Source organism: Amblyomma mixtum, chromosome 1 (genome assembly GCF_055824585.1).
Source record: "Amblyomma mixtum isolate Tamu chromosome 1, ASM5582458v1, whole genome shotgun sequence".
NCBI lineage: Eukaryota > Metazoa > Arthropoda > Arachnida > Ixodida > Ixodidae > Amblyomma > Amblyomma mixtum.
The window spans coordinates 313713005-313740500 of NC_143012.1; the positions used below are offsets into that span (position 1 = coordinate 313713005).

The 27496-nt window shown below is 48.3% G+C and overlaps 1 protein-coding gene across 2 annotated transcripts; it reads left to right on the top strand.

The window, feature by feature from the left end:
- The first annotated feature begins 357 nt into the window (after positions 1-357).
- Positions 358-26725, top strand: LOC149372507 (organic cation transporter protein-like). 2 transcript variants are annotated; one of them, XM_089566995.1, is made up of 11 exons: positions 358-441; positions 3046-3471; positions 4562-4652; positions 6725-6879; positions 7966-8134; positions 9759-9906; positions 11241-11326; positions 15450-15664; positions 21026-21207; positions 24103-24245; positions 26052-26250. In XM_089566995.1, the coding sequence occupies exons 2-11, from the start codon at positions 3081-3083 to the stop codon at positions 26113-26115; spliced, it is 1644 nt and encodes a 547-aa protein (XP_089423121.1). In that variant the 5' UTR covers positions 358-441; positions 3046-3080; the 3' UTR covers positions 26116-26250. The 2 variants fall into 2 exon arrangements, with proteins under 2 accessions (XP_089423121.1, XP_089423120.1); XM_089566994.1 differs by lacking the exons at positions 358-441; positions 3046-3471; positions 11241-11326 and having other exon boundaries at positions 26052-26725.
- The last annotated feature ends 771 nt before the right edge of the window (positions 26726-27496 follow it).

The window sequence follows — 27496 nt, forward strand, 5'->3', positions numbered from 1 at the left end:
GACGGTGTTGCAATACGCGGCTCTGTTTCTTTGTGTGTCGAGCGACAATAGCCGCCGCTCTGCATCTTCGTGTCCAATAAAATTCTCTTAAAAGCCATACGGAATGTTTACCTTTTGGCTGTGGTGACGAACAGTGTGCCGAACAAACATCAACATAGACACAAAGAGTCAATAAAGTTAAAAAAAATCTGAAGTTGTCCCCAGAGTCCACTTAAGTGCCGCAGCAGGCAGAGGCAGGCGACAGAGAAAGTGGCAACAAATGAGTAGGCGAGTGAGAGAGCAGGCGGCTTCCTTCGTTCAAGGACCCCTGCCATGTTGACACAAGCGCAATCGTAAGTGGGCTGACTATCAGCGCCCGCGGCTCCACCGCTGCATGGTTTACAAAGCTTCGTGAGGCTCGGCCGTTCCAACGTCACTTCGAGACGAGAGGGGACACGCACGGTGAGTGGGCCGCTGCTCTGACGCAGTGGAAACAGCCTTGTTACCAATACTTGTGCTGATTTAGAGAGAATTTTCGCGCTGACTTAAACCTTCGGTTTGGAAGGCTCAAAGTAGAGGCATTTTTTATGCGAAGCATACTAGCCGCACAACCGAGCTCTTCCTTGCTGCGCCGCGCGCGGCCGCGTAGCTACCACTTGACCTACATCGGCGCACCACGTGATATGACGTCACAACAGTTGTGAAAGCTGGGGCTCAACTCGTGCGCTCGCTTGCGGACGCGCAGCCTCCGCCGGCGGTATGCTTCGCATCCTAGGCTTAACCATAAGCTAAGCCAGGCCATTTTTTTTTTCACGCCCTGTAGGAGTTTGGCACAAAATGAACAAGCAACAAGAGGAGGGAAACCTCAGTGCGCTTATTGGAAACGTTCGACAATAGACAGACCCCCCCCCCCTCTTTTTTTTTTGTGCTGTCAGAAGAGTTCCGTATGCCATGCTCTCTTTCTATCGTGGGTCAAGGTTAGGTTACACATTCATGAGCGCTGTTTGCGGTTATAGCATGAGCATTAGTATTTCTTATTCAACCTCTTCGGTTGCATACTCTCATAGTCGGCGTACGACACTTTTTTGTCTGTGCTATTTCTGCGTGTGTGCTCAGCAGCTGCCTTGAATTTAAGGTGCTGTCCTTTTCAGAGGTATCAGATGTGCGGAGAAAAATAATAAGTGAGCAGAAGCTAAAGCTGTATTTTTATTTTCCATAAATCTACGAAGGAGCAAGCTGAAGTTCGCACACACGAACAAGGTCTAAAAATGAAGCGCACAGTTTAGCCGTTATTTCGCTGATTGTTGTTCTGGTATGAATTAAGTAGAACCGTGCACTAGAATAGACCATATTTCTTTAGAGCGCGGGTTTTAAGTTAATCTAAAGCGTGTCCCCATTTTCGCCTTCTTTCCTTCTCATTTCATTCTTTACGCAGAAAAAAGTGAACCCCACTTACGGCGATAAAATTAGCCGGCTGGATATTAGCGTCATAAACGGGCACAGAACCGCTCGATGAGGCGTGAGGAAAGCGAGGAATATAGACAGATGACTTCTTGAAAGAAATCTCAGGGAAAGTTCTGTGACTGGATCTCACAGCGCAGGATTTGACGGAAGTCGCTCGGGGGTTGCAACTCTTGTGTGGCGTCTGAAGAGATATTGGGGGCATAAAATGGCTCGACTTACCCGGACGCTGATTACGCCAGCGTTGTGGAACGCGCAGCTCTCTTGCGCCTCGGAGCCATATTCTGGCGCAGCTGGTGACACAGATTGCGACGTCCTTTTGCTTCTTTTACCACTTTTCAACCGAACTCGAGCCGCGGATGAAACAGCATTACGTTGCCTTCTACCGTCGCGTCACGTGAAAAGGAAACCGACTCTGTACGCACTTTTAAAAGTCCGATTCCATTGCATGTTTTCTCGTAGAGCTCGCAGCTCCCTGGATACCACTAGCAGATATCGCCAAAGCGGTAATTATAAACGCAAGCATAACGTACAAAAAAAAAAAAGAAAGAGAGCACTGGACAGAGGTCATTTTATAAATAGACAGAAATTAGAGCACTGTTAAAGGCTTCAAGACGGTGAAAGCTTCGTGTGAACGTGCATCCAGTGTCTTTACTGCGTTTGCAGGTTGAAGCTCCGCCTTTAAGGGAATGACGCGGTAGCGGCTCCTCTTGCCCAAACAGACAAGCACACTTTTTCCTCTCATAATCACAGTCGTTATGTGAACGACCACGCGACATACATACAAAGCCCCGCTTTTATCCAGCCGTTCGAACGTGCCTGGAGGCCTAGGGATAGTGCGTCTGACTCACAACTCAATTATCAAGGGCTCGGCTCTCCACTAATTAGCCCAATTTTCTTTTCAGCCAAATTCATTTACTTTAGACGGTTTCATGTCCTAATTACGTTTAGTCACGTTGCGACCTTCTAATCAACAGCTTTCTAATGTTTTAATCAATTTTCAATTCCGCCACTCCACGCTTGACGTAACCACAATTTTTGACCGGTTTAGAGTCTCTCGACGCAACGCCGACAGACTATACGCGAAGTTCTCCACTAAACGGGGCCTTTAACACTGTCGCGATAAAAGGCACTAGGGAGGTTTAGAATAGATGAACCTTATCGGTTAGAGGATAGGGAATAGTGCCCCGGCATTGCGCATGCGTAGAACAAAAACTCGAGATACGTTGTTCTGCTCATGCGCACTGAAGGGGTGCTGTTCCCCTACCCTATAGAGTCCATATATTCTAGAACTGTGTACTAACGATTCGGAGTTTTCGGTTTGGGGTAAAATGACAAAGTTAATGAGATAATGGGAATAAAGTTGGCCCATGAAATTCGGCCACACTCTGAGCTTACAAACGCAACAATAATGATAATGTTTATAACAAGGGCTACAGAGCGGGATGGCTACGCTGTTGAACTGTGAACGGTTTGACGAAGAATTGCCTTGTTGACAACAAGAATGAACACTGGCCTCCACTCTGAAACTATGGCGACCTGTGGCACCCGCGGGAACGTTCATTTCCCGTTGCAGCGTTAAGCACAGTCCTCTTCTCTCGGCAGGTGAGGCCACAGCAACTTCTCGCTTTGGCCCCAACATGGCTCCCGCCACGGTAGACGCCGTGCTGGACAAGCTGTCCCGCACCCACGCCGTAATTTTTGTGTTCGCCTTCATGCGAGGCCTGCCCGTCACCTGGAATCTGATGATGCCGGTGTTTGTGGCGCCGTCGGCCGTCCTCTTCCGTTGCGCCGAAGATCCGGAAGCGGCTGCCAACTGGACTTCAGTGCCTGCCAACAGCCAACTCTGGTGGGCCAACTCCAGCTTCAGCACAGCTGGCAATGACACGGAGCAATGCTTGCGCCCTTCTGAAAGCGTCGGCGATTCTGAAACGTGCACGTCTTGGGTATACGACCGCAGCGTGTACGGGAAAACAGTGACCGAAGAGGTAAGCGTTTTTCTCGTGGAAGGTCAGGTCTTAGAATTAGTGTATGCGGACACTTCGCCTCACCTAACCTTCTTACGACATAATGACCTCGAAACTACAGATATTCTTTGCAGGAGGAGGAAATAGAGGTGCTCGAAGAGCGTATCCCTAGAATAGACGCGTATTTCATAGCTTTTTCTCAAATGTTTTATTGCCTTGACGGACTATTTCTTTCGTTTGACGAACGCGCCAGGTTTAAATTTACGTGCAGGTCACCACAACCTAAATTTTCCCAGAGTATTATAGTTGTTGGAATGCCGCCTGCTGAAGACGTGTTTTCGACGAAGCTGACGTCGCGCGGTCACATTTTTGGGTTTTTCGAAGGGGATAAATACTTTTTCTCAGCTTAGTCGCGACTCACAGTCCAAGCTGCACAACCAGCCCCGTGATCGAGATCTCTACCGAGCGCAAAAACAAGGTGCAAAAACACGTGCTGACCCGGAAGTCCGGCTAGCAACAAAATATGCTTAGGAATCAAGGATATCTTACTCGTCAACACGATTACGAGGCCCAAGCTAAGGTAGTCTTCTCCTCGTTGGCGGAGAGCATAACTGAGTCGCCATATCCAATGACGGCGAGTTCCCTATAGGCCGAAGAAGGAGACGCCTATTCTCCTATAGCAGCCGCAACCGTCACGCTACTTTACCCTCACCGTCCGTGGCGCGTGCTGCCATCCATAGCCTAGAAAATACCGATAGTTCTGCTGCGGTGCAGACGTCCTCGCTTGATAGGGTAACAATAGAGGAACGCGACATCGCGGGGAGGCGACCGAATCAGGGCGAGTCCGCGGGGTCGAAAATGCGTTTATTGTTTGGACCGCTATAGTACGCAAGGAAATGAGCTTGTTGTCACTCATTACGACATAACTTGAGGAGTGCTCCAACCACTGCTGGAAAGGTGGCTCACTCGTCGGCACCTTCAAGGTTACCTCTTCATAGCCTGTTTGACGCTGTATCTGACATAACTTTGTTCCAAACACCATGTTGTATATAGGTATAGGGCTGGAAATGGGGAGAACGTATGACCTTCCCTTTTGAAGGAAGTTGAAAAAAAATCTAGCGAATGTTTGCCGTTTCTATTTTTCGCAGTGGGACGCAGCAATAGGTGGATGACTTCTTTCGTTCAAAGCATCTATCTGGCTGGCATGGTCGTCGGAACAGTTGCCGCGTCTCATATTTCGGACTGGTGAGTATTTAGTGCCAATGTTTATAATCACTGTCGGGTCTCAGAGCATTGCTTTGGTGGATTTCGCAACTTTCGGGCTTTCTGAGGATGTACAAGCTTTACATGTCAGTAAGGTCTCGCATCGCATCTTTGGTCTGGGCAGTAAGTATGCTCTTCAGTTTGAAACGCACTGGTGATTTGGCCCAGCATTTTTAACGATTCTCAACGAGCCACCAGCTCATGTTGGCCTACTGCGCGTCCCATAGGATTCAAACTTGCCACAAAATTTCAGCTGCAAAAGGCAACAGTTTTTCATTATATGAACGTAAGCGTAATTTGAGCCGCGCGCTGAGTCTGAAGTACAAACGCGATAAAAAATAGAAGCGTAAATAATCTTCATGCACGTGAAACTCACTGGAGGGCGTATCGCTGCACAAGTGAAACCTCTGGTAAGCGAAGTTAAGGCCAGTACAGCGGCATAAACGCAGCAGATATCCTACAGCAGTACCTACTCTAAAAATCACGAGCATCTCTGTGGCGCGCCATTCAAGTTGAAACGTCTGTATCCACAAGTAACATTCTTAAGCATCCCACTTGTCAACCCTTCTTGAGGAAAGAACTAAAGACATACTTGCGACGCTTACCTACATTAGTCTTACATACGTATGGAAAGTGAGGCTTGCTGCGCACCTACGCATTTTTCTTCAATCATATTTTTGGCCACACGCTATGCATGGGAAATGACTTATAAACTAAATAGTGGCCTGAGTCGCTTTGGTACGTTAAACCCCCTTAAAGAAACGAAGTGTCGATCACACTTGCCTCTGCTTTTAGCTTTTTTCGTGCGATCTTGCCTAACATGCCAGAGAAAAAAAACAACCATTTGGAGTTGGAACTCAAGCAAAATTGAATAGTATCAATTGGTTGTTAGACGCCACTGAGATTTCTTCAGCTGGACGCAGTTGCTTTGAAGCTCCGCTTGGCTTTAGAATGCTGCTCCCGGTTGTACACAGTGGCCGTTTCTTCTCCACTGAGTCTAAGGTACAGTCAAAGACAAAAGTAAGCGGGATACGGATTCGCGGCGAAAAATGATTTCCGTGCTGCCTCTCTAGCAAGTCAATGGTATTTTTGCAGAAGATGGAGCACTCAAGTTACCTCGCGCTTCTATGTTTTTCATTGACCTGCTTCGCCTGAGCGCACAGAAATATATTTTTTCAGCAAACTGGCATCCCGTAAACTTTTGTCACCACTGTAAATCGCATGGATGCATAGCATAGCGGCAAATGTTAGAGTGAGAGGGCTATGCAAACGAGTTTACAGCTGGTACTTAGAATTCATTCAGTGTTTTGGCTATAATCAGGTGTCAACTAAAGGAACACCGTACCTGAGCCCGCTGCACTATGCTGCAAACACGATGGATAAAAAGACACAACATCAATGACTTTGCTAAACAGCAGTTTTCTACAAACCTAGATACCGTTGTTGAACGGTATAAGCATGAGCGAAGGTAGTCTTTTCGAATCAGGTGAGTGGAGAGATGCGTGTTCTGGTTGTTGTATGGTATTACGGTGTACTGTATGATAGTGTGCTAATGGATGATTCTGTATTCTAACACCAATGCAAATGAACCGGGAATACGTCCAAACTATTCGGTTTCATGAACTTGTGCGTAATTTTCACAGGCACAATGGGAAGAGTATCCAACTGTATGGAATTTTGGTTTGATCTTTTGCTATTATGTAGATTCAGCCGCATTTATTTCAAAGCATAAACGCCTAGACCACGTACACTGCTTGTGTAACCACCGTGCTCGATATCCATAATTATCGTACATGTCCAGCTGGAACATCTGCACTGCATGTTATGAACAGGGACTGGTTGTTAATTTTGGTTTTGTAGATACGTGCATTCTCGGTAGACAAGACAATAGCTGGTGATGTCAAATGTGCAGTGGAAAAATCTCTTAACTTCCGCACAATGTTTGATGTTCTACTGGGTAGAGTTACTGAAACAATCCGACTGGAATCAGCATTTTGCCTCATCGTATTCCGAGGGCCCCTTTCCCGAGCAGCTGGAGTTTCTTTTGCGCGCAGGTTTGGGCGCAAGTGGACGATCATTGGCGGCCTGCTGCTGTCGGCCGGCGCGAGTGCCATGACCGCCTTCTCGACCTCAGCCACCATGTACTACGCATCGCGGTTCGTCATGGCTCTCGGCATATCCGGATACGCTGACGTCATCTACACACTCAGTGAGTAGATCTCCGCGCATATCGCCGGCCGAACTCACTTAGTAGATGCGCAAATAGAGCGAGACACTGCTCTGGGCGAAAGAGAGCAACCAGCGCTCCACCGCTCGCGTTTTCGCGGCTTCGTGCGGTATATGGCATTAAAAAGCATTTGCTGAGGCGGACGATGATGAAGGAAAGCGGCCATGTCCGCTGCTGAAAAGCCTGAAAAACCTGGCTGATTTAGGAAAAATAGGGCTGAGGGGATGCGTAGGGCACAAGAAGAGTTTAAGGGTCAGAAGAGGACTATATGCTTACGCATTATAACAAAGTAAAGGAGAGACACACACGAACTCTGTTTTGTGCTTGTCTGTCTCCTGGCTTTTGCCTTGTCTGCTGCCTCTCAGTCGTTCTTCCGAGGAACGCAGTGCATGCCAGAGAGAAAGCGGGGCGCGGAGGAAGTGTTTGAATTCGCCTGTCCAGTATTGCGACGAACGCGGCGGCGCGACTAGGAATTGTATTTTCAGGCGCTTCTTTTCCCTATTAATTCTTTTGTTCCTCTGCCGTTCAGCCGCCAACTTATAAGTACCGACCGTTAGTAAACAGCGTCGCTCAGAGGCTTCGGTACCAAAGGCGAGAAATGCCAGGGCGATTTAACAAATGAAAGGGAAAATTGCTACAAGACATCGGCCGAGAACAGCACTCCCTATTTTCTTGCATGGTGGGCCTTTCATTTCGTCTTGCGTGGATACCTCCGCAGCTATAGTTTAACGAGGAAGATGAAAAAGTTGTTACGTCCGTCGGAAAAGTATCTCGCCACGTGCATTGGATACCATCGACACTTGTCACATAGTCTTACAAATCAGTGCCTTTTAGCCAAGGGCTTTGTGAGAGCAGCTGACTGAATTTGTACTCGCATCAAAGCGGAGCTTCGCGAAACCCCAACGCTATTCGAGAGCAGGCGGTTTTGTAAGTCATAAGCCACGCGGGTGCACTTGCGTTGCCTGCCGTGCCGCCTTATGCGCTTATCGCGTGACTCTTCCCAAAGCTCCGTCGAAGACAAAAGCCAAAGGTACGGAAACGAGCGAATGGCGTTCTCTCTGGTCACAGTAATGGAGACGGTGTCGTCCCGGTACCGGTACATGCCGACGATGACGATGGGCAACGGCTGGACGACGGGCATGCTGCTGCTGCCGTGGCTTCACTATCTGTCCGGCCAGTGGCGGGCGACACAGCTCTACGCGGCGCTACCACTGGTTCCGTTGCTGGCGCTCAGCTAGTAAGTACCACAGGACACGTAGCACCTGTCATGTGGCTGTCTGGAGACCTTTTGCTAGGTTACCCTTTGCCCAGGCACTGAAAAAGTAGGATAAATATAAACGCACTCTAAACAGGAATACGCCTATATGGGAGTAAAAAGGGAGCTGTCCTCTAGAGCACTCCCTTTGATAAGAGGGTGGGCTCTGGGGGAGAGCTTACTCCCTTTTCACTCCTCTCTGTTTAGAGTGCATTTAGGGTTTCATCGCTAATGGTTCTGTCACAGCAGAAATGTAGATAAATGAGGATTCATTAGAAAAAACACAATTGTATGGTGAATATTTTTAGCTGATTCTGATAACTTCTGGATGTCTAAGAAAGAAAAAGCTTCATGCAAATACGGAAGTGCATGCTGTAATTCAAGAGAAAAATTCAGGACTATGTCATCACCTGTCAGAGGAGCATTACGACCACAGAAATTTAAGGCTGTTTTGCCGTTAGGGTTAGCTTTTGCGTGAATTCATCCTTCGGCGGGCACTCTGGATCTCTGGCAGCTTACACTTTGGCTTTGCTTTGATAAATGTGGGGAAAAGGTCGCTTTTGCTAATATAAGTTAGTATGTCGTGCAGCTCTGCGGGCAGAAATGAAAATAATTCGCATTTTTCACCTTTTTATCATGTAGGCGATGAATTGCAGGATTCACTGATCTGCCGTAAGCCACCCTGGAGATAAAGAAGACCTGTCTGTTGCGGTTGCCTTAGATCTAACTTGCACAGTTTGCAGACCACAACCAAGTGCATATGGCCCAGCCGCTGCAATGCCGAATATCCGCCGAAGCCGAGGGATGAGAATGTTCCGAAATGGTTAAAGGGTTAGCAGCAGTTCTCCGCCCGGTTCAGGTTTTCTAGGGTTTTTAGAGAGGTTGCGGAGCACGCCGTTGGCAGAGGTTAGAGTTGACGCTTGTATCTCGACGAAGGAGAGACTTCTGGGCTAGGAGGAGAAAGCGGTGCGCAGAATGAAGTGAGGTACTTCTCGCGCTTTCTTCTGCAGTTCTAAGCGGTACGATGCCCTGGCAGCGCTACATTACTGTTAACACATTTATGGAGCCATGCTATAGTGCTGTCACTATTAGCGTCTGCGATGTGACGTTCGTTTCAGGTTTCGCAAGTTTATTTAAAAACATGCGGAACTGCATGAAACCATATGCAACCATTTTTGTGTTGTATGATAATTGGTCCATTTTCGGTACTTGGTCCATTTTCTGTACTTGGTTGTGGTCTACAATTTTTAAGCTCAGTCTTTTTGTGCTTTTTTGGCAGTTGAAGAGCCGGTTATTGAAGAAATTAGTGTCACGTCATGGAAAAAATATTTTTGGCTCTATTTGACTGCCAACAGTACTACTCCGGTACTATATTCCGCAGACGACCACCAGTCTTTTTCTTAAACCCTGCGCCTAGGTTGTGTTAGAGATCATATATAGCATATTACAGGCTGTTTATAGACTGCGCAAAGCAGCAGATACAACACGGCTTTTTGTCTAAAGTCGTGCGTCGTGGCACCGCTGTGGATGCAGTTCGCAGTCGCTCAGTGCGAGGTAGGGAAGACAGCGAGTGCGGCGGGCAGTAGGTTTTAACCCTCCAGCCCAGTTTTTTGCCAGAGTCTCCCAGGTGGCTGATGGCCACCGGCCGGTTTCCGGCGGCAAAGCAAGTGGTCGCCAAGTTTGCCAAGCACGGCGAGACCCCGGCGCACCTGGTGGACGAAATCATCGAGGAGGCCAAGCGCAAGAAGGCCGCGGTGAGTGCACTCAATAATGAGGCTGACGTCAATAATTGATGTAGGCGTATCTCGCCACGCTCAGTAGTGCACATGTGCGCAGCTTGTGGGCAGGCCAGGATGCTTGTTATCCTCATCGACCCGCTGCTTCCAAGGTCGGAAACATGTCGCGCCGTGCAACTTCAAGGGTATACGACTACCGTGGGTATAACTGCGCGTGCTACTGTGCCTTTCCGCGGTCTCCACAAATTCCTCTTTCATGAATGGTTGCTAGCCAGCTCAGCTAAAGACTGCAACTACCGCTATTCTCCGCGACAGCTGTGTAGCGAAGCTTCCAGTGAAATCGATTTATTTTAAAAGAAAAAAATGCTCATGCCATTTCGATGTGTCTCGTTCTGAAACTACGAGATATGCCAATTGTGGCATGGTTGTACCTGTGCGTGACAGTAAATAAGCTACTGGAACTTGGGGACTAACCACGGATTAACCGGGATGTCATTACAGTCGGTTGACGCCATTGGCTAGAGGGCCTGATCGGTATTTGTTGCTTCGTTCTTGAATTGTGTCCGACTAAAGAACATGCTGGTTTGTTTTCAGCCAGTGGAGCTCAGAAGACGGCAGAGGAACGCAGGCGTGCATGCGTGGAGCGGCTGAGTGAAAAAGGGGATTGGGTATAACTTTTCAACTTGGGCTCAGTCATAATGGCCGCTGCACTGCTTTTTTGCACCTGGTGCTACTAATCGCTCCCTAGGCGTCACCTTATTGTTCACTAGGCTGCTACGCGCAAAAGCAGTCTAGCGAGCTATATTGCGACGCCCACGTTGGAAAGGTCTATTGCTGTGAAGCCCCTAGAGCACGTCCGTGGGTTCGAACACCACTTGGGCTTTGCAACACTTCCGTTTTTTTTTTCAGTGTGGGACAAAAGCAGCATATTTTATTAGCCAGGGCAGCCTCACTGGTCCCATACCGATCTATGGAGGCAAGGCCAAAGGAAGGAACGGCATGTGGCTAGAGCTCTGGCGTGGCACTTAGTCGGGTTGCTGCCGCAGCAATGCCTCAGTAGTTATGGTGCTGGGCTGCTGATCCGAAAGACGCGAGTTTGATCCTTGCCGCGGTTGTCACATTTCGATGGAGGCGAAATGCTAGCGGCCCGTATACTGTGTGATGTCAGTAGACGTTAAAGAAGCCCATTTGGTCGAAATTATCCGGAGCCCTCCACTGTGGCGTCCCTCATAGCCCTAGTCGTTTTGGGGTGTTGAACCCCACAACCCAAACTAGCCTCATGAAACTCGTTGGGCGCAAAAGGAGAGATTTAAGTGCGAAATTTCAGTGCTTTGCTTCTCCCTCTTTCCCAGGCCCGCGACGTGGGAAGAGCAAGTATCGCTGATCTGTTCTCAACGAAAGTCTGGGCCACAACAACGGCACTGTTCAGCTTCCAGCTGTGAGTTCGCCCTTCACGCATACCCAGAAATTCTGTGCAAGTGCACTTTTTAACGGGAAGTTTATATTAACTCAATCTTCTAGCATATCACAAAATTGCACCAGAACGATCAATATATCTTCAGATCCCACCTCGAAACGTTTGTAGTTTTCTGTTATTTTTTGTCAAAAACACACGCCTTTGACTTTCTATGGTAGTGCGAGTGCAGGATAAACTTTAAAAGCAAGATACTGGCACGCATCGGATGATGTAGAAAATTCCAATCAGTGTGTTCATAACAGTATCTTGCAATCATCTGCAGTTGCTTCACAATTAAAAGTGATGCCCAAGAAACTTCGACTTGCACAAGGATATTTGTTGGGAAGCCACTGCGTTTACATCTCCCAGCAGTTCGCGTCGTTCTTGCAGTTTGGGATGTCAAGATGACGTACAGAAGTGCTCTGTGGCCAGACAAGAAGTCTTCCTTCAAGGTTTTTCTTAAATGTCACGAGGGTACGTAGCGTGGGAAATTCGCTAAAGAAAACTGAGAAGAAATGTGGTATCAGAGTAATTTGACTTGTTTAGAGAGTGGATGTCGACAGCGGGTTTTACCCCCAAAAGCGCCCATGGAGATAGTCGGGTGATGTGGAAAGCTCTAATAGCAGTCGTGGTGAAGATCGTTTTGCACCTGCGGTGCCGATTCCCCCTCTTGGGAAAATTTTGGATTTTATGTAACCACCTACTTGTATCTACAGGCCACAAACCCCCCGCCCCTCAAAAAATAAAAAGAAGCACATTGATGCAGTGAGAGCTTCGGAGGAAAGAAACAAAATTAGGGGATATCTAATGGATTGATGTGGAGGAAATGCGGTAGCATTTTTTATTTTACTCGCCAATCGATTCCATTTCTGACTCTGTCCTGATTCTATTCTTTTTATCACTTCTATTTGCAAACGCTTCTTTTATTCATCTGTGTCAAGTCATTCTTAGTCTCCATTTTGCTGCGTCATTCTTAGTTCGGCGTTTTCCTTCTCTCCGTTTCAAGCGGTGAGAGGGAGGGAAGAGGGGAACAGTTGGCAGGTGCACAGAGGCAAATCCCTCAAACACCACCTGTCATCTGGCACGGTTGGCAGGGGGTAGGCGTCACACACGCGCCTACGCCGGACAGTTTTCGCCTTCGCGGCCGTCCTAATGATGTCGCATTAGAAAGTTTACGCGACGATCACGCTTAGTGTATTGCGAATGACAGCGGCAGCTGCGCCCTGACATATGGTCTGACATAGACAGGAGCAATTTAGTTGTGCTTAGGCGCCCGTTCTGCAAAAAATTCCGGGGGCACTTAAGCTCCACCTTGCGGGTATGACGCGTAGCTTTGTAGATGTAGCGGGCATCACGATTACGTGATCGCGAGTAAAACGCAGATCTAGCATGAAGTTATAGAAGAGTGCGAGGCGAACAGAGGCCGTGACTGACTGCGATGCTGCCAGGAGAGAAAACTGACTCGTTCAGTCAATGTCGCAGCGCGCTCTCGACGGACAGCGCCGAGCAGCGGCTCTGCCTCGTCTTCCACTGCGTTGCCGCCGGCGACGGCGCTGTTATAGCGGCGCTTCGCGGTACGTCTAAGTTCTGGCGGCCGCCGCATGACGGCTGCATTAAAACGATCAGCTACGCTAAGCTGCCACGCTAGCCGACCAATTCGGGATTTGATAACTTTTTCGCTCACGGCTTGCGCAATGACGCTTGCTTTCCTGCATAATAGGGACCCTTGAAGTTATCACTTTAAAGTACGGCCTCGTAGACAACGTTGAGGGTGGAAAAGCAGTTGGTCCACGTGCCACCTAGGTCACTTGACGTTATGACGTCATCAGAGCATGCCCAACGTGATAGGTGACAACCTTTCCATCAGATTGTGTGCAAACTGCCCACCGTGGCAGGTGGTATTTAAATTAATCGTTGATCGCGATAGGTTGCTCGGGGAGAGCAACTTGGGTGTCATAAGCCCCACCGATGGCTCTGTTTGAAACAGCTACCTGCTGAGGCAGTGGCGCATCGCTTAACCGCTGCACCACTGCACCGGAAAGATAGGTATAAGGATTCCTAGCGATATATGAATCTAAAGTAGAGAATGACCAACTCCGCATATATATGAGCATATATACGCAGAACCTATCGGCCACAGCGGAGTTCTTGTGCGGGAGGGATCTCAAATGCTACCGCAGTGTACTCTTAAGGGTTGGTTGTGATGGTGAAAGAAAGAACAGTGCCCGTGTCCGCAAAGCGCCACGCAAAGAGAACCCCAACTGTCGCTTCATACCCTTGGCGGAACTTGAGTGCCCCCCCTCCCCAATTTTTTGAGAGGTGGTTTGCAGAGGAGAATTTGAGATATCGCACTGAAAGGTGACTGTGGAGGATGCTGCCATAAAAACTGCTTCACTCAGAAATTGTTGAGGCATTGTTTTGCATTAATCGGTGATTACGAGGGCCGCCTTATGAACCGTGTAACTCGCGGAACTCGAGGTCACCATGTACGAGTTAGTCGGATACGCGCTGTATTCAGTGAGTGGTAGTTCGGGTCCCGCGTCCATCTTTGTTCTCGTGTTGCCATGTCACTTCTCGTGTTCGGCTCAAAACGCTTCCCGCTCGCCGCTGGACGCCCCTGGGCGGCGTGCGAACCTTGCGTGGACCAGGTGTATTCGACGAAAACTGACGAAGTGACGTGCCTTGCTCTCCGGCGACAAACACGGCAGAGCCATCACACTTGCCGCGGCGTCGGCGGCGTGAAAGAAGAAGCGAGAGCGTATCTTTTCTTGCTGAGAGCAGTCACAAGGTCATGTACGCAGCACAGATAAACAACAAGAGAGAACGCTGCGGCCGCAGGAGAGAAAGTGAACGCATTCTTGTTTGTGGAGCCTTTACTCTTATTTTAGAGCGCAGCTCTTTGGCGTCCGTTCCTGGGTTTCACGTCGTCGTCGGCCTCGTAACCAGCTCCGCCCCCCTTTCATCCCCCCAGCGCTAGCAGCGACCGACTGATACCGCTGGATGCCGCTGACGCCGCTAGAGAGTCAAGATAACGTCAAGATAACACCGTCGCCGCCATGCAGAAAGATAGCAGCGACCGACTGATACCGCTGGATGCCGCTGACGCCGCTAGAGAGTCAAGATAACGTGACTGCATAGAACACCGTCGCCGCCATGCAGAAAGAGGAGGAAAGGGTCCCCCCCCCCCCCCTGTTCTTGTGTGGCGGATAGGGTGCTCTTCAGTTGACGACGCGCCGGTTATTTCACGTAGGCCCCGGCACGTCGACGAATACGTGACCACCTTCCCACGGCTAGACCTGGTTATTAAAGGAATACGTGTGAAAAATAAAAAAAAAATTCTGTGATAGCGCATACATGTGTTGCTCGATTTCTTTGCCTCAATCTATCGAAAAGGTGAAACAGCTTATTTGCTGCGCTCAAATTTCGCATTAGGAAGTAACGTAATCGTCGGTAATTTTTTTTCTTTACGGCGTTAGCAGCTCTTTCCGCAGTTCTGCGCAGATGTCGCAAGCCCACCGTCTGGTACTCACCACAAAAAATGTATCCCCCCCAACCCCTGCCCCCATTACCCCAGCATTCACCCCTGACATGCGAGGCAGCTATTGGTTAGCTGCTCTCAGCTCTTACGTTCATTGTGCGCCGTCCGCGTCCGCAAGACCGCCGGCAGGCACCCACCGTTAAGAATGCTTCTCCCGCATAAAGAGTCCAGTACCTCCCAACAAGCACCTCCCGCAAACGAGGCGGATACATCTACTAATAGGCAACCTATGCGGTGACCTGGGGATTAGAGCACCCACTCTAATACATCAACTCTAATGTGTCTCCATTTCTTCGAATCACAAGCCAGCTAACGCTGAGTCATTCGCATTATCAATTCATAATCGTTCTGCAATTTTTTTAGTCCTACCGCGCACGCTCAGTTTGTCGGATGGTACGGATTTGAGATTGTTAGGTCGGATGCCGTGCTTCGGCGAGGCGTTGCACTCAAAGGGACTGTTGCAAAATCTGGCTGCAATTTCCGGGCCGCTTTCGAGTCGACACCCCGTAGGGAACGAACGCTGCGGCAGCTGCAGGTTTGTAGTGACTGTAGCGTGTCTCGCGGCAGGGTGGTCTCCAGACTGGTGTGGTACCACATGACCGTGTCCACGGCCGGAGTGGGCGGAGACCCCTACGTGAACTTCACCATCGGCGCCTCTTCCGAGTACCCCGTGAAGCTCATCAACGTGGTACTCATCAAGTACTGCCGCCGGCGCCGCACCATCTGCGGCACCATGTGCTTCTCGGCACTCGTCATGGTCGCCCTGTGGCTCGTGCCACCAGGTAAGAGGTGAACCTCGTGCTACTCAGTCACTACTGCATTGGTGGCTGGTCGCTCGCAATGTAAGAGATCAGCGCTTACGGTGCTGTAAGCACACAATGCGCTAACAGCTGTCCCTTCCAGCCAAAAGCATCGTCACAAGAAAAAAAAGCAACAACCTTACACCTTGATGTCAGGCCCATTTGGCTCTGTATACTTCATCAGGCTACTGTTGTTCCAGTGGATTTAGCATTCAGAGGAGTAGCCTGACGAAATGCTGAAGCAAATGCGTCAGATTGTATCGCTATATCGCTCCCGCATCCGAGTACCAGAAAGTACGTTTCCGAGGCGGCATTGGTACTGTGCACGCGATTGCCAGTCCCAACTGGGGTTCATGTGGGCCCATGCACTTGCGCGTGCTACATGCCGCTCACCTGAACGTGATCGCAAGAATAGCTGGCGCTCTGTTCATGGATTTTTTAACCGTTGCACCAACATAAATGACGCGGAGGTACGTTTCATTTCTAACCTGTCATGACTGTTTATTTGAACCATTATATTCTGGCACTGCATGTACCACATACTCGATAAGAAATCGTAGTTTCCTAACTGTACACTGTGGAAAACCTGTTTCCCCTCTCCGCAGAGTGGGAGTGCGGTGGTGGACGACTGTCCCCCATAATTCCACAACACATATTGTACGATATAATGTTACACCATGTGTTTTTCCGCAGGGGACTGCTGATCTTCCTGTGTGCTCGTATTTTGTTCTGTGAACTTCCTTTTTGCGGACGGCTTTTTTTTTTAATAATAATTTTTTCAACAGCGCATGCTACACAAGGACACAAGACGAGGAAAGACACACACGAGCGCTGAACTGCAACTTTATTTGAGAAAAGGCGCCAACCTCTACATATATACCCTCAAAGAACCGCCCACTACGGTAAAACCTAAAATCACTGCACGTGTCAAGCCACAAGCAAGAAAAAATATTCAAGAGTTAAGCATACAGTAGACAGGTGACCAAGACCGCAAAAAGAAGAAAGATTACAAGAAGCAGCGACAAGAAATTCTTTCACTTGCGATTTTAGAGCGCAGCTCTTTGGCGTCCGTTCCTGGGTTTCGCGTCGTCGTCGGCGTTGTCGTCGGCCTCGTAACCAGCTCCGCCCCCCTTTCATCCGCAGCTGGGGTTGACTCACTATCGGCGTCAGCGGCATCAGTCAGTCGCTGCTATCTCTTCCCTCCTCCCTTTATCGTGTTGTCCGCTTGCTGCGCGCGCTTCTGCCCCCATCGTTTGCCGCTGGGTGTACACGCCGCCCCCCTCCCCCCTCTTCCTGCGAGTCTCCGGTTGTCAAAGCGCCGGCTCGAACTTAATTCCTTTCTTCGCTCCTCCTCCAATGCAACCCCTGTGCGGTGGCAATCAGAGAGCCAGATCGGTGGCGGCGGATCTGTATATGTGCACCGCCCGAGCCGAAATTGCCGCTGCCGTTCGCCCTGTGCGGTGGCAATCAGAGAGCCAGATCGGTGGCGGCGGATCTGTATATGTGCACCGCCCGAGCCGAAATTGCCGCTGCCGTTCGCCACTGTGAAATTATCTGCCAGTTCTTTTTGAGCCATGAGCGAGACGACCGATGGAAGTCCTCCGTCTGCTAAAAAAAAAAATTCTGTGATAGCGCATACATGCGTTGCTCGATTTCTTTGCCTCAATCTATCGAAAAGGTGAAACAGCTTATTTGCTGCGCTCAAATTTCGCATTAGGAAGTAACGTAATCGTCGGTAACAAACATTGGGCAGAAATCGTTTTTAAAAGGGGTAAAAGCACAAATCGCGGTAACTAAGCATGATGATGACCGAGGCGAAAAACATCTGAAGTGCATGAGAGCCAACAACTAACACGGCTAAAAAAGTGGTGGCAAACGAGATGTAAAAAGTGCTAACACGAAGACTAAAAGAGATAAAACAGAGGTACAAAAAGGAGAGTAAAAGCAAAAGTAAAAACGAAGGAAGAACTACCGGAAAAAACCAGGTCAAAATCACATAAAACCAGACAGGAACGCTATCTCTTTGTTTGAAAGTGAAACAGAAGGTGTACTAACGCATTCACTCTTGAGGTTACAAATCTTGGCTGCTTCTATTATTTCGCGAGTCAGCTGGTAGGGGCATTTCTTCAGGATGGTTGTTCTTTTGAACATAGGGGTGCATTGTTCATTAGAACCTAGTTTGTTAAGTTTGCAATTTTTACAGTGCACTGGCAAGTTCCTGAGTGATTAACCAGATAGATGCCTACGATTTTCCATTAATCTTTCATGAATACTGTTTGGCCGATGTACGCCTTCCCACAAGAAAGAGGGATCGAGTAGATTACACCTTCAGCACACGGGACCAAGGGATCTCTGTGCCGCGTGGTACAACCGGAGTTCATTTTTGTCTTTGCATTGATTCTCCGGCACAGTCTGGAAAGGCGCTGGGGGGCCGTAAAAACGACATCAACACCTGCCTTTTTTCCTATTTTTTTAAGGTTATGCGATATTGTGTGCATATATGGAACAACGGCTACCTTTTTATTTCGCTGCCGCACGTCGGCTGAAGCGTCAGTATTCGTGCGCTGAATGCTTCGGAACATCTTTTTCGCCACAGAAGTGATTACTTCTTGTGGATAACCTGAGTTCGTCAGCCTGCACACCTGAGCTGAAAAGCTTTCTTCTAGCTTATGCTCGCATGTTTTTGTTAAGGCGTTGTTCAGAGTAGACTGTACAATATCTCTTTTCACTAACTTTGAGTGGGCGGAATCATATGCCAGGATGGGTTTTTTGCCCCTTGGCTCAAAGGCCTAGAATACGTGAACCGGCGTGAAAAAAATTCTTATTTCTAGGAATCTAATGGTACTGTTGTCCAGTATTTCATGCGTTAGTTCGAGAGGGGTCAATGTCGTTTGCAACACACTGAGGACATGAGTCACTTCAAGTGGAAAAGATTCACTGTCGCAGTCCAAAAGAACTAAAAAGTCGTCTACATATCGGAAAACCTTAATAATGCACGTATGTTGAAGGTTGCCTCTCAGAGCTCGGTCGTGCATGGCAAGGTAAAGGTCACTGAGAACTGGAGCAATGCAAGATCCAATGCAGATCCCGTTCTTTTGAAAGAACCGAGACCCGTTCCACTCTGCGATTGTTGAACTTAGGTACACCGAAAGTAGCTCCAAAAAACCGTCAACAGATACGCCAGACTGATTTTGGAAAGGTACAGCGCCGTAGTAATCAATAGCCTCGCGTACACATTTCAGAAGGTTATCCTTAGGAATTGAATAAAATAAATCCTTGACGTCAATGGAGAACCCTTGAAAGGCCTTGCTATGGTTCTCGTTCAGAAAATCAACGACTTCTTCTGCATTTTTCACTTGAAAAGGGTCATTTAAGGGAAGCAGGTTCAGCTTATCTTTTAAGAATATTGCAACGTCTTTTTGCCAGGTCTTTTTTTCTGAAACTATAACGCGCAGAGGGTATCCAACCTTATGCGTTTTTACCGTAAAGAACATTTCTAGACAGGTAATTTTGTTATTCTCTATTGCTCGAGTCAGCTTCCCTAGCGGAAGGCGGCTTCCCTAGGAAGGCGTACATCGGCCAAACAGGCCGATGTATTAATGAAAGATTAATGGAACATCGTAGGGACCTATCTGGTTCATCACTCAGGAACTTTCCAGTGCACTGTAAAAATTGCAAACTTAACAAACTAGGTTCTAATGAACAATGAACCCCTATGTTCAAAAGAACAACCATCCTGAAGAAATGCCCCTACCAGCTGACTCGCGAAATAATAGAAGCAGCCAAGATTTGTAACCTCAAGAGTGAATGCGTTAGTACACCTTCTGTTTCACTTTCAAACAAAGAGATAGCGTTCCTGTCTGGTTTTATGTGATTTTGACCTGGTTTTTTCCGGTAGTTCTTCCTTCATTTTTACTTTTGCTTTTACTCTCCTTTTTGTACCTCTGTTTTATCTCTTTTTTTCTTTGTGTTAGCACTTTTTACATCTCATTTGCCACCACTTTTTTAGCCGTGTTAGTTGTTGGCTCTCATGCACTTCAGATGTTTTTCGCCTCGGTCATCATCATGCTTAGTTACCGCGATTTGTGCTTTTACCCCTTTTAAAAACGATTTCTGCCCAATGTTTGTTACGCAGAAAAAAAGGGCAAGTGAAAGAATTTCTTGTCGCTGCTTCTTGTAATCTTTCTTCTTTTTGCGGTCTTGGTCACCTGTCTATTGTATGCTTAACTCTTGAATATTTTTTCTTGCTTGTGGCTTGACACGTGCAGTGATTTTAGGTTTTACCCTAGTGGGCGGTTCTTTGAGGGTATATATGTAGAGGTTGGCGCCTTTTCTCAAATAAAGTTGCAGTTCAGCGCTCGTGTGTGTCTTTCCTCGTCTTGTGTCCTTGTGTAGCATGCGCTGTTGAAAAAATTATTATGAATAACCAACTAGCCCGTGAGCTCACCGTGGCTTTTTTTTTACTTGTCTGAAACCTCCATACTATAAACAAATCCTGCAACAGCCTCGAAATATGCTTGCAGTATGTTCCAAATAAATAAAATGAATAAATAATAATTGATATATAATTATTATTTATCAATGCTGATAAATAATAAGTGCTCGGCATTGTCCCACGCCCACAAGTTGCATTACCTCAATGCAGAAAACAACAATAAAGGTTGTATTGCGGGGTAAAATATACAGACCTTCATCCCTAGCATTACACTCCAGAAGAACCGAGAAATATTGTACAGTCGTTCGCACACCTGTCTAGAGCGCTCGAACGGCGCACTCAGTTGTGCATTTATGACATTCGCGTCTGCGTGTCTGACCCAATATAACTTTTAAACACATGAGGAGTGTAACACAATCCATGGGAATGTAACCCCTTTGCCAAAAGTAACCAAGCAACAGGTTTTCGCTTCTGAACCGCATAACGGAGTCATTACGGCATCCCTAAAGACTAAAATGTGTCAAAACGTGAGGAAAAGGGCCCACCATAATTCACAGAAGTGCTTCGCTACGCGGCTAAGAAACAAACCACCTGTGCCCGGTTACTTTTGGCGAAGACTGTACATGCATGATAAGGTGTTCTTTCGAGCTGTGGGGCACTCATAAATGACACAAGTGTACTCTCCGCTGCGTCATTCGAGCTCTCTAAACCGGTGTGTGAACGAATGTATCCATTAGAGAACCTGTGGCTGCCTGGCGGCACTGGGGGTCGAACCAAGCACATCTGAAATGCGAGGTGGATGCTCTATCCGCTCATCCACCGCTCCGGTTTTACCACTTTTTTGTAAAATGGTGAGGTGCTCGTTTGCTTTCATCAAGGGATATAGAGGAATTCGCACCGGTTTGCAGAGTACTCATGGGTGCGGCTCGGCCTGCTGATGTTTGGCAAGGTGGGCACGTCGGTCAACGGCGCCGTGCTGCGTGTCCAGCTGAGCGAGACGTACCCCACCGTCGTGCGCTCGGTCGCCATGGGCTTCTGCTACACCCTGGGCCGGCTCGGCTCGGCCTTGGCGCCTTTCTTCGACGACCTGGTACGGCACGCTGAGGCCTGTCGCTCTGACGGACGCCCCACTACAAATGAATGAACGCATTTGTTTGCGGTTAGAGAGGTGATGCACGTACAGGCTGCGTCAAAAGTTCTCAGACCACAAAGCCTGTTATTGAGCCCTACAGTGTGGCATTTAAGACGCCCCGAATTTGAAAATTGTTGTAAGGGGCATAGGAGAAGTATTATTCTCACCTCTGGGAATCCTGGCGCTTCACTAGTGTTTGAAGTGCATAATAAACTACTGGAAATGACCCTGTGGCCTGGGATAACTTGACGAACTTGTGTTGCTGGGTGCAGATGTCGTCACCGTGACCTTTTTCAGGCTCAGCTGAACAGCAGCGGCAGTCACTTCGCTTGCTGTTTTATCGCAGTGTTGTTGACAGCTTGGAGAAAAGGTGCTTTGCTCTACACGGGCTGTCTAGTGCATGGGTGTCTTGACGACTTAGGAAGTTCTAACAGCTTGTACTGCGCCTGTCAAATTGTGAGCTGAGGAGGCGATGTTCGACGATCATAACTGCCGCACTCCTTGCCTATAGCTTCTGATGTTATGCTTCAGTGCACAGCTTTTCCTGAAGAGCCTGAGAGGGAAAAACGCACACAAATGATCAGCCAGGGTGGCGGCAAGTCACGTGTCGCAATTTTGTGTGCGGTAAACGTCGTAGTGGAAAGTCGGATGTAAAATGCATGACGTGCTTCAGCACGCCCGTGTAACAGCTGCGCAGCCATGAGCGGCTGGATAGGCTCCAGCAACTTGCAAAGCACTGAAATCTTCAAGTGCAGTGACACACGCTGTTTCCAGCTAGATCATTCTTGAATCGGTGGCGTCATGACGCGGTATTTCGACGGGGTATGCCCAGTATGCGACAGTGTGACAGAGCAGGTGGAGTAGAAACAATATAATCAAAACTGTACATGACACTCCGGTCTACTTTGAGGAAAGGGTCAAATGTTTGGTTTATAGGATTGATGTCCCAAAGCTACTCAGGCTATCAGAGACGCCGCACTGGAGGACTGTAGATAATTTCGACCACCAGGGGTTCTTTAACATGCACTAACATCGTACAGTACACCGGCCTCTGGCATTTCGCTTCCGGCCGAAATCGAACTCGCGTCTTTCGCGTCAGCAGCTGAGCACCATAACCACTGATTCACCGCGGTGGCTGAAGGGGTCAAAGGTTCAAGGAAGGGTGGGTTACATCCTGACGAGGAGGCTGGCTTCGCGGGCGTAATCCCACGGGGAGCGCCGTACCCAAGGCGCCTTGACCTCGGACGGAAAAAACAACAACCAAAATTCCTAACGATCCAGAAACATCCTAGTAGCCAAATATAGACTCACAGCTCACAGATCAGGATTGCACTAATCAATCAATCAATCAATCAATCAATCAATCAATCAATCAATCAATCAATCAATCAATCAATCAATCAATCAATCAATCAATCAATCAATCAATCAATCAGCCAATCAATCAGCCAATCAATCAATCAATCAATCAATCCAGTTTATCATGTCAATCTGGTAGATCACATGGTGTTTTTGTTCGTTTGTTCATCTAGCCAGCGGGCGAAACATCGAGATGTCATTATAATCATTATAACCCAACTATGCCCACTGTAGGACAAAGCCTTTCACATATATTTCCACTTAATCCAGTCAGTCCTGTGTCAGCTGCTGCCACCTTAACCCGCAAACTTCCTAATCTCATCCACCCACCTCACTTTCTGTCGTCTGGAATCCAGTCTGGTACCCTTAACGACCATCGATATCTTGCCTTCGCTTAACATGCCCTGTCCATGCAGTTTTTGCTTCTTGACTTCGTCTAGAATATCTAGAATACCAATAACTCGCGTTAGTTCTCTGACCCGTTCTGGTGTCCTCTCTCTTAATGGTACAACAATCATTTTCCTTTCCGTAGCTCACTGCACGGTCCTCAATTTATTTTCAACCCTTTTCTTTAGCGCTCACGTTTCTGCCCCCTAGCGAGTACCCGTAAAATACAGCCGTTATATGCTTTCTTCTTCAGGGATACTGGTAAATTGCCCTTCATGATCTGAGAGTGCCTGCTGCAGATGCGTTCCACCTCGTTCTTAATCTCCTATTTTTTCCTGTCGTCGCTACCTGCTCTAAGTAGATGCATTCCTTGACCACCTCAAACGCTTCTCCGCCTATCCTGAACTGCTGTTTTCTTTCGAGACTATCTAACATTACTTTAGTTACTGCATGTTCATTTTTAGAACCGCCGTTCTACTTTGGCTGTCTATGTCCCCTATCATGCTTTGCCATTCTTTCCTTGAGGTACTCAGCAACCCAATGTCCTCAGCGAATCGCAGATTTCTTAGGTTTCCTCCATTAACTTATATCCCCAATTATTTCCAATCCAGATCCCTGAATACCACCTGTAAACAGACAGTGATAAGCATCGAAGAAATCGGGTCACCTTGCCGGACACCGTTCTTGATTGAGATTACTTTCTTGGTGAAAGTCTATGGAATCTGTACAGCCGCTGTAGAAATTTTCCAGTATTTGTACTACATGTGCTTCTTCTACTCTCTGGTTTCGTAATGCATGCATGAATGCTGAAGTTTCGAGTGCGTGAAATTCTTTCTCGCAATCCACGAAAGCTATATACAGAGAGGTTGGCTATATTTTGTGCTATTGTCTATCACCTGAGTGATGGTGTGAATGGGGACTATTGTCGAGTACCCTTCATGAGAGCCTGCGTGGTCCTTTGGTTCACCGAAAGCCGAAATATAGCGGCCAAACGTTCACACAAGTTTCGAGAATTCGAAGCATATATATGAAAGGATGATAGTCTCCGCATTGAATACAAATTGGCACGGTGCCTTGCCGCAGTGCAGTGTTGCGGTTTCCACGCAGGGCTATGCCACGCAGCCGTGGGTGCCGAACGTGGTGGCGGCCGTGCTATGTGTGGCCGGCGCGGGTTTCTCATTGCTGCTTCCGGAGAGCTTCGAGAAGACGCTCGAGGATGGCTTCGCCAAGCAGGACGGCGGCGCACCCAAGTGAGAGCACCTTCTGCCCGAAGCGTCGAGGCCGAACCACTCACGAGCAACGCAGCCGTAGCGTACGCAGTTAAGAAAATACGGATGGAGACGGGCGCTCCTTGCCGCTGTGAAATATTACAAAGACTTCAAGCGCACAAACAGACGAGGAAGAAGAAAAAACCACTTCGCCATTGCAGTACGCAAAACTATAGTGAACTAGAGTATTCTAGTTCACTATACGCAAAACGAAGCATTGCGCCAGGGGGCAGAAATGCCTTTTTGGAAACAAGAAATTTCGTCGCCCCATTGCGCGCGGGGAATACACGTACGGGTGCGCACACAGGCGGAGTTCGTAAGCATGCACACAGTCAATACACTAATCCTTCTCTTCAGACATTGGCTTAAGTGCATGAAATGACTCACTCATACTAATAGTTCTTTGTGCCACCGGTGAATTACCACATAATTAATCTTGCGACGAGCCATATCACAGCGCAGCGCATTTCGATCACGCAGGCGCCAAATCTCACTGAACTACACTACCAAATACGCTGAATTAAATGCGCCAGTGTGTGACATATGGCGTAACACTTCGCAAAATGCTTGCGTGCAGCGTACGTGAGCGTGAATACACTAAAGGTACATAGACGGTGTTGATCGATACTATTTTCTCACCATATCTGACATATCTGACACGACCAAGTCTTCAGACGACAAGGTGCGGAAGGACAAGTTTAACAGCTCTCCTGATTGGTTAAGGAGGTCTGTATATTGCATAGTGCTGCCAGGAACTTATGAGATGGAGTATAGGTCGTGAAAATCGCCGATTTAAGCGCACGTTACCCGGCTACGTTCTTTCACGAGCTTTCTCACCGCTCACAGCTCACGAATGCCCTAGATCTATAGCAACGAAGCGCTCGGGACGAGCGCAGACTAACAGCTGGTTTATTGCACCAGCGCCTCCTTCCCCGCACCAACCACAGGCACCAGGAAATGAGGTTGTTCTGTTTTCGCTGGCGGAGGTTTTAATCCCTCTTGGCGACGCAGTTCTTTATTCTATATTTAGTTGCCATGACTACGATACGGCGTTCAAGTTGCTTTTTTGTGCGACAGTGGTAATATGGGAAATTTCCTGCCTCTGTCATAGTCATCGCTCGGCTGTTGAAACTGAAACTGGAATAAGTGAGAAAAGAAATTGAAATATAAACTATTTAGCGGTCCTACGTGTTGACCCATGTCTAACAATGCTTTGCGCATCATTAAAAAAAGCAGGAATGCAAACGAAATTTGACCCGCCGCGGTGGCTCAGTGGTTTGGGCGCTCGGTTACTGAGCCAGACTACACAGGTTCGAACCCGGCCGCGGCGGCCGCGTTGCGATGGAGGCGAAACGCAGAAGGCGCCCGTTTGCTGTGAGACGTCAGTGCACGTTAAAGATTCCGGAGCCCACCACCGCAGCACTTCTCTCTTCCTTTCTTCTTTCACTTCCTCTTTTATCTCTTCCCTTACGGCGCGGTTCAGGTGTCCGCCGGGATTTGAGACAGATTCTGCGCCATTTCCTTTTCTCAAAAACCAATTTTCAATTTTTTTCAAATTTGATGTCTATACACCTGTTCATCCTGTGGACAGAGATTGTGCTGGAGGGCCACACCGACTCATAACTAGTATAGAAGAAGGCAGGGGATGGATGTAAAGTCTGTGCAATCTGCAGCAACATCAAGCTGCCCATGATAAAAGAAAAAGACGGAAGAAAGAACCGCGAAAATGTTGCCCTCGGAAGGGGAGCGGTGTTCATGTTCTCCCTTTTGTTTTGCCCTGTTTTGCAGGGGAACCACCGCAGCGAGCTCAGATGCAGAGCAAGTCTACACCGTGGAAATGACGCACTTTTAGACGCGTGCACACCTCTCCGCGCACAGCAGGGCTGTATAACAGAACCAAAGATGGAAGCCCGTAAGCACAACGTTGCCAGAGCAAGGTGCGGATGGACTTTCACGCAGATCCAATGCCAAGTTCGGGCGCATGCGCACGGGAGTTCGCCCGCGGCCCTCGAGCTCTCCTCAGTGCGTCGCTGGTTCCTACTTTAGCGCACGTGCAGCCTTTGTCAAAAGTTTAGAACCCAGGGGGTTTGCTTCTGGGCTGCATTGCTTTGCTCGTAATGCGAGCTCAGCGTCCCAAATCTCCTGAAGGTAAGAAGATTTTTGGTCCTGCTCCCTCCGATGCGTAGGACTTCCACAAGTGCTACAGTGGCGCCACAATAGTGCTTAGAAGCAAACCCCCTGGGCTCTGAACTTTTGACAAAGGCTGGACATGCGCTTGCTAACTTTGTTAGTAATAACTTTATCGGTATTATCAATAAACAACAATGTCACAGTGGCAGAGGTGAACAACAACAAACAGAGCAGTGCCTATTTTCTGCTTCTCAAGACTATCTTCCGGTAAGGAGGTAGCTGTGAACTTAATATTTGTTTTATGGAAGTACATAAAGAGAAGCCAAATGTTCTGTCGCCGTCCTTCTGTTTCTTTTCTTCATTCCCTCGTTTTTACCTATGTCTTATTGGGTTCTCAATCTGCCGCTGAAAATTAAGTCCACTATTATTCGGTTTCGTTGAGTGAGAAAAGAGGTCTGGGCGTTGGCGAGGCCAGTGCAGAAAATGACGATTAAAAATGCGTAGAGTGGCGCAGCAAGACTAGCAGTGTTGCATTTGCTGCACTGCGCCTATTAGTTGACTTGGAAGCAAGCTTACGCTGATAGCAGAGGCGAACAAGGCCAACAGGGTGTGCCTTTCTTTTCCGTATGCAGCGTGCATATGATCTGCAGCCGTCCGCCTAACATTCAGGGGTGTTGTTTTCTTATGGGGGATAAGGCCGAGCGGCCTACTGGAGGCCGATGACTACAAGCCGCCTCCGCATCTGGCGGGAGAACGGTTTTTCGCGTAGCGGCGGCCACTGGGCACGTTTGACCTTTAGAATGACCCCTGACGTCATACCATGCCTAGTTACGTCACAGCGTGACGTCATACCAGGAGCAAGAGACGGACTACCAACTCGGCTCGTCGGGTAACGGCGGCCGCTTGGCACGGCGCGCCGCGCTCCTCCCGCTATAGGCACTAGTGACGTTTAGCGTGACGTCATACCAGGAGCGAGAGACGGACTACCAACTCGGCTCGTCGGGTAACGGCGGCCGCTTGGCACGGCGCGCCGCGCTCCTCCCGCTATAGGCACTAGTGACGTTATAGCGTGACGTCATACCAGGAGCGAGAGACGGACTACC

Coding starts and splice junctions, on each gene's coding strand:
- LOC149372507 (XM_089566995.1), top strand. CDS start 3,081: ATGGCTCCCGCCACGGTAGACGCCGTGCTGGACAAGCTGTCCCGCACC. Junction 6,880..7,965: donor TGACGTCATCTACACACTCA/GTGAGTAGATCT, acceptor CTCTGGTCACAG/TAATGGAGACGGTGTCGTCC. Junction 24,246..26,051: donor CAGGACGGCGGCGCACCCAA/GTGAGAGCACCT, acceptor CCTGTTTTGCAG/GGGAACCACCGCAGCGAGCT.